The 1,855-nt window shown below is 43.1% G+C and overlaps 1 protein-coding gene across 1 annotated transcript in view; it reads right to left on the reverse strand.

The window, feature by feature from the left end:
* Positions 1-6: 6 nt before the first annotated feature.
* Positions 7-1,855, reverse strand: part of LOC119586351 (golgin IMH1-like) — a gene marked incomplete in the record, with an annotated part of 26,070 nt that continues 24,221 nt past the window's right edge. Inside the window, 1 exon segment of the mRNA XM_037935064.1 lies at positions 7-1,839. Within this exon segment, the coding sequence (XP_037790992.1) occupies positions 939-1,839 (901 nt within the window).

Below are 1,855 nucleotides of genomic sequence, written 5' to 3' on the forward strand. Positions count from 1 at the left end.
GCGTACAAACACCTTAATTTCACTTATATATCTAAGGATACTCTGAAGCATGGAATTCATATACAAATAGTATTTACACAGGCCTCACGAGCGAATCAGTGCAGTAATCCTCGCGAGGCCTAAAGCAATGAGGGGATTTAAAGAAGGAGGTTTAAAGGTATCCACGAACGAAAACTCATACATCGATGTTAGAAGCGACATCGCCAAGCAGATATCACGTATTTGGGAAATCAATTTTATCTAAAGTATGACATCTCATCTGGATAAATAAGGGTTTAGTAGAGCATAAAGGTCTATATGGTTTGACTTTGCTGAAAGGATAGTTCGTGAAAATTCTTTAAAAAAAATAATAAGATGTATGTTTAAAAGATGTCATATGTTTCAATGAAAAGTAACGTCAAAAAAGATATACTCATGGAAGGCAAAAAACAAAAGTAAAGAAAAACAATATCTGTTAATCAAAAGTTGAAAACTCAATAAATGTTCATATATGTTAAAAATAAAAGAAAACGTTTAACAATACTTTAACAATACAAGCTCATAAATGTTAGAAAATGTTCATGGATACTGAAAAGAAAGCAGTTTTTTCACAAAAAGAGAAATATTCACGGAATCCATGGAACTGGGTATAAACAAGACATGTTCACGTGAGTTAAAAACTCAAAAAAGTTCATGAAAGTTAAAAAGGCTTTAAATGTTTATGGAAGTTACGAAGCCTTCAAATATTGTAAACGCTGAAAAGGCAATATATGTTCATGAGCGTTTAGAAATGACTGTTAGAAAAAAAAGTATTGGCCATGGGTGTGTCAGTGAAAAAAAAAAACGTTTAGAATTGATAAAAATACAAGAAATGTTTATGAATATCAACAAGACAAAAATTCTTCTTACTTAGAGTAAATTTCCATTGATGTTAGGAAATAAAAAAAGACCAGCTTATTTTATGGGCCAACTGATCTGCCAGCTGACATGCCCCTTGACCTAGCACCAGCTGCTCCCCTACTGCCTCCTCTTCCATTGTTACCAAATGCTCCTGGCTTACCAGCATTTCCTGAGTTACCAGATGCCCCAAACCCCCTAGCAGCTGCCACTGGATTACTAGCTACACTTGTGTTACCGACTGTTCCTGGGTTGCCAGCCGTTCCTGGACTACCAGATGCCCCCGGTTTACCAGTTACTCCTGGGTTACTAGCTGCTCCTGGGGTACTAGTTCGACCTGTGGTACTAGCTGTGCTTGCGCTACCAGTTGCCCCTGGGGTACTAGTAACGCTTGTAATTCCATGTGCTCCAGGGTTACTAGCTGGTGCTGGGGTGCTAGTTATACTTGTGTTACCAGCTGTTACCGGACTGCTAGCTACCCCCGGGATACTAGTTACATTTGTATTACCAGCTGATCCTGGGTTAACAGTGGTTCCTGCGGTGCTTGTTACACTTGCGTTACCAGTTGGCCTTGGAGTACTAGTTACAATTGCGTTTACAGTTGATCCTAGACTACCAGTTGTTCCTGGGCTACTAGCTGCCCCCGTATTACCAACTAGTCTCGGACCAACAGTGGTTCTCGGCGGGTTAGGCGTGCTGTGACCACCACTCGCTCCCGAATTAGTAGCTGGCATTAAGTTCGTATTTGTTCCAGCAATGACCGAGTTCGCGGACGCAGGCAAGCTAGCGCCAGCCGGACCTGTGGAGAGAGCGACGCTTGCAGGAGTCACAGGCGAAGGAGCCACGCCCGCGGGACTCGAAGGACCGGGGCCGAACGGGAATCCAATCTGACCTGGGTTCTTGAGGAAGGTCATCGGAGCCCTCCCGCCCGGGGCATTCAGCATGGACCCCCCGGTGGCGAGTCTGCCGGAAGACGGGG

Source organism: Penaeus monodon, chromosome 21 (assembly GCF_015228065.2).
Source record: "Penaeus monodon isolate SGIC_2016 chromosome 21, NSTDA_Pmon_1, whole genome shotgun sequence".
NCBI classification, from domain to species: Eukaryota; Metazoa; Arthropoda; class Malacostraca; order Decapoda; family Penaeidae; genus Penaeus; species Penaeus monodon.